The sequence below is a fragment of the Sycon ciliatum genome, chromosome 1, assembly GCF_964019385.1.
Source record: "Sycon ciliatum chromosome 1, ocSycCili1.1, whole genome shotgun sequence".
Lineage (NCBI taxonomy): Eukaryota > Metazoa > Porifera > Calcarea > Leucosolenida > Sycettidae > Sycon > Sycon ciliatum.
This window is the reverse complement of record NC_088643.1, coordinates 67,470,662-67,475,110: the sequence shown is the minus strand read 5'-3', so window position 1 is coordinate 67,475,110 and position 4,449 is coordinate 67,470,662. Positions and strand designations below refer to the sequence as shown.

At 46.6% G+C, this 4,449-nt stretch overlaps 1 protein-coding gene across 1 annotated transcript; it reads left to right on the top strand.

Annotated features, from left to right (window-relative positions):
- Positions 1 to 1,499: 1,499 nt before the first annotated feature.
- Positions 1,500 to 3,202, top strand: LOC135805025 (actin-related protein 3-like). Its single transcript, XM_065319014.1, has one exon. The coding sequence runs from the start codon at positions 1,627 to 1,629 to the stop codon at positions 2,881 to 2,883; it is 1,257 nt and encodes a 418-aa protein (XP_065175086.1). The 5' UTR covers positions 1,500 to 1,626; the 3' UTR covers positions 2,884 to 3,202.
- The last annotated feature ends 1,247 nt before the right edge of the window (positions 3,203 to 4,449 follow it).

Below are 4,449 nucleotides of genomic sequence, written 5' to 3'. Positions count from 1 at the left end.
GGAGTAGAAGTTCTACAGTAACAGTTGATGAAGTTCACGAGAAGAGCGTAACGCGAATACCAACCAGCGTGAAATCAAACTTCAACGGTGTGTGTGTGTGTGTGTGTGTGTGTGTGTGTGTGTGTGTGTGTGTGTGTGTGTGTGTGTGTGTGTGTGTGTGTGTGTGTGTGTGTGGCATCAGTGCTCCATGAACATCTGCCATTGTAAACTTGCTGCTTGTGAGAAATCGCGAATATTGGGCAGTGTATAGGGTGACAAGTGCACTACCGACTGATACATGACTTAATGGTGAGGTCATGTACACCGGGCCAGTCAGCAGGACCAGTCCAGTTACCGGTCAGATTACTTAAAACACCCGACCAACTTTGTAGCTACCCGTGCCGGAACGCTGAGGAGGGCATATGTCCCCGCCATAACTTATTATACACAAAGTATGAAAGACTACGGTGCGACCTGACCAATTGAAAACTGCTTCTGGTGGCCCTTATGTATCATCTATCAAGCCGGTATTCGGCCCGAATTTGCAAACGAGTATGCCACGGTTGCCGAGAAAATTATAATCCGATGATTTCAGTGTTTTCTCATCCATTTCATGTTTGGTACCGGTGTCCTGTACTACTGTAGAGTAAAGGGCAGCAATGAAGTCCTTTTCTTTCACCTCTTCGGCTTGGACTTGGCCCTGAGTTCTATTTGTTGAGAATGTACGTTTGGGCATTGAGACTGAGTTGCCTATTTCTTCGCAGTTGTTTGAATAGTGCAGCAATGCCGGATACCTGCAAGACTGGAAAACACTTCGAGTTTTCTTTTCCTTTGGTTTGTGTAAGTAGTTTATGTGCGATTCTCTTTCTCTCCAAACACTGACTGTTGCTAACACTACTAGCAACTCCCACTCTTGCTACTACAATGTAGTCATGATAATAGGGAGGCTTAGTCCCACGTAATCCGTGGGTACTTTACGTGTGTGTACAACGTGATAGTACTCAGTGACCCACGTACAGACGTTTTCTGATTCACGACATACATATGGAGGCTCACCCACGTTCCGCCAGAATGTGGGTGAAAATCAGAATGGAGCGCATTGTGCGAGCTGTGAGGGTGCTCAGCTGAAGAAATTTCGGAAGCATGAAATAAAAATATTGGATGAGCTTCTTAGGCCCGGGTAGCTTCGTCTTTGACCAGGTTTGGGCCTTTCGCTTCATGCTTTTGTTTGTTCCGTGTGACTAAACACAACATTGCAACGTGGGTGCCCTTCATCCACTTTACGTGGATCACCCACGTACGCGTTTCCGTTACGTGGGAACTAAACCTCCCTAATGATACCAAGAGTATATAAGAGTTATATACTCTTGATGATACATATACGTACACTGACTTGGAAGAAAGGAAAAATTCTGGCTACCAGGAGTAGTAAAATACTACTCCCTGGCTACGTTTTTTGTACTCAGCTCTGGTCAAATCTGCCAAAACGCAAAAGGAAAAAGCACTCATCAGCTGTGCGGTTTCGAGAGCGCAACCGACCAGACCGACACGACAACAGTACTTACGGAGAGTGTTTTGTTCACAGGAGGAAGAGGGCTTCCGTCAATTGCACTTTTTTGGTTTGGTGCTGTTCCGTGTGCTTTCACCATGGCGGCAAGATTGCCAGCAGCAGTCGTGGACTGCGGTACTGGGTACACGAAGATGGGCTATGCCGGAAACACGGAACCGCAATTTATTTTCCCCAGTGGCATCGCCATCAAGGAGAAGGCTGGCGTGGGCGATAAGTCACAGCAACGTGTCACCAAGGGCATTGACGACCTGGACTTTTACATCGGTGACGAAGGAGAGTCCGCCACTGGATACGCCATCAAATACCCTATTCGTCATGGTGTTGTGGAGGACTGGGATTTGATGGAACGGTTTTACGAGCAGTGCATCTTCAAATATCTGAGAGCTGAGCCTGAGGATCACTACTTTCTTTTGACTGAGCCTCCACTGAACTCCCCAGAAAACAGGGAGTACACAGCCGAGATCATGTTCGAATCTTTCAACGTTCCCGGACTGTACATTGCCGTCCAGGCCGTGCTGGCTTTGGCTGCATCGTGGACATCTCGTCAAGTAGGAGAGCGTACCCTGACAGGAACAGTCATTGACTCTGGTGATGGTGTTACTCACGTTATTCCTGTAGCTGAGGGCTACGTCATTGGTAGCTCCATCAAGCACATCCCAATTGCTGGTAGAGATATCACATACTTTGTGCAGCAAATCCTCAGAGACCGAGAGACTGGCATTCCACCTGAGCAATCTCTTGAGACTGCCAAGGCTATCAAGGAACGTTTCGGTTACATTTGTCCTGACGTTGCCAAGGAATTCAACAAGTACGACGCTGACCCTTCAAAATGGTTCAAGAAGTATGGCAGCAAACACCCAGTCACCAAGAAGGACTGGGAGATTGATGTCGGTTATGAGCGCTTCTTGGGACCTGAAGTGTTCTTCCACCCAGAGTTCTGCAACCCTGACTTCACCACACCGATTTCAGAAACCGTGGATGTAGTCATCCAGAGCACCCCCATTGATGTACGTCGTCCTCTCTACAAGAACATTGTTCTGAGCGGTGGCTCAACCATGTTCAAGGACTTTGGTCGTCGTCTGGGACGTGACGTCAAGCGTGTCGTAGATGCCAGAATCAAGCTTTCTGCGGAGCTGAGCTCCGGCCGCATCAAGCCCAAGCCCATCGATGTCAACGTCATCACTCACCACATGCAGCGCTATGCTGTCTGGTTCGGTGGCTCCATGCTGGCCAGTACACCAGAGTTCTACCAGGTGTGCCACACCAAGGCACAGTACGACGAGCAGGGCCCCAGCATTGCACGCCACAACCCTGTCTTTGGCACAATGAGCTAAGCTGCATGCCTCCTCCACGCAATGACTCTGGCAGCTGTCATAGCCACTTGATGAACCCTACATCACTATTCATCTGGTTTCAATGCGGCTTGGTTTTCATACTCCTATCTGCAAACAACCGTGTTCTATTGTTTGTTGACTTCGTAGTAGGATATATTATGTACATGTACATGATTAGAATTCAATGATTCATATTTTTAAAATATTTTTATGAGTCTCTTGTATCATTTTGACTATTTTTTCCTTTAATCCACACCCTTTACTTTCTTTTACTTAGTTCTCATTCCGAGACTGACTGTAACATTGTAGAATTCAGTGACGTTCTCTGGCGGTTTCCGTGTGTGTGTGTGTGCATGTACAAATCAGCAGTGGCGTAAGTGTCTGCTGCTTCCTGTAATTGTGTACATGCAATGCTTGTGTTGCACGACAATATAGTATGTGTATCGTATCCGCATGTTTTTCACTTTGGGTGGCATACTACACTGTAGTACGTTCTCCGTTTGTGGATTGTGGCATACTGTAGAGGCAGACAATTTCGTCGGTGAATAATTTCGTCCAACTCCAAAGAAAAGGAGTTCGTCCATGGATCATAAGAGTGTATAGAAAAGCTGGGCAAATCGACATTAGTCCTACATTTAATTTAGTCCAAAAGCTCCTTGGACGAAAAAGACGAAATTAAATTCCAGACGAATATTTCTGCTTATACAGTACCCCAAAGGTCTCCAAGGAGCATCATCAGTGCACCTGTACCATATGGCACAGTTCATGTCATGTTGGTTCTGAGCATTCCATCGCATGATGCAACCTCTCTCTCTCTCTCTCTCTCTCATCTTCAATCTTGGCTGGGCCAAATACATCCCCCCCCCCCCCCTTTTTAACAAGGGATGCCGCCGGCACCGTGAAATATGGCAAGAATATATGTGTCACTGTTGGTCTTGCAATGTGGCAATGTACTGTAGTGACTATCATAGAGCCTTACATGTGTACTTCCTCCAGAAGCAAAACTTCGTGACTTTTCTATTCACATTCAGACCTACTTGTAGAAGTTCTTGTGCTCAAGAAATTCGGTTCAGTGGAACAAAACACTTCGAGAAAATGAATGGATGTACTTGCTTGAAGTATGTATACTATTATACCAAATATTTTCGCACAGCTTCAGTTTCACTTGGAATCATCGTCACTCGATTCCTCAGAGCTTCATTTTCAACCATTGACAGGTTGATCAAAGTGCGTTACCGGGCATAGACTGCTTTAGATGTGCCTGTGCCAGGTCTGGCGCCACTGGTACGGCGAGTATTATTATTTATTTTTATTCGGGTCATGGCCGTGCCAGTTTTTTAGCCCGAAATTATTCTTATTCTCCATTATCCGGTGGCTTGATGTTCTTTTACAAGCTGAGCTGAAACAACCGTCTGTGATGCATAGAAATGCACCATCCCACGACACTGAAGCCGTGTGTGGGTGAGTGATCGGCCCTGTAGCCGTCTCACCCTTCAGAAGCTGGCTTCCGGGCCTGTATGCTAAAGGGTCGTGTTTCTGTACATGCAGCTCCGTGATGGCGGCGAA

What these genes read in the sequence shown, in the direction of transcription:
- LOC135805025 (XM_065319014.1), top strand. Translation starts at nt 1,627, where the DNA reads ATGGCGGCAAGATTGCCAGCAGCAGTCGTGGACTGCGGTACTGGGTAC.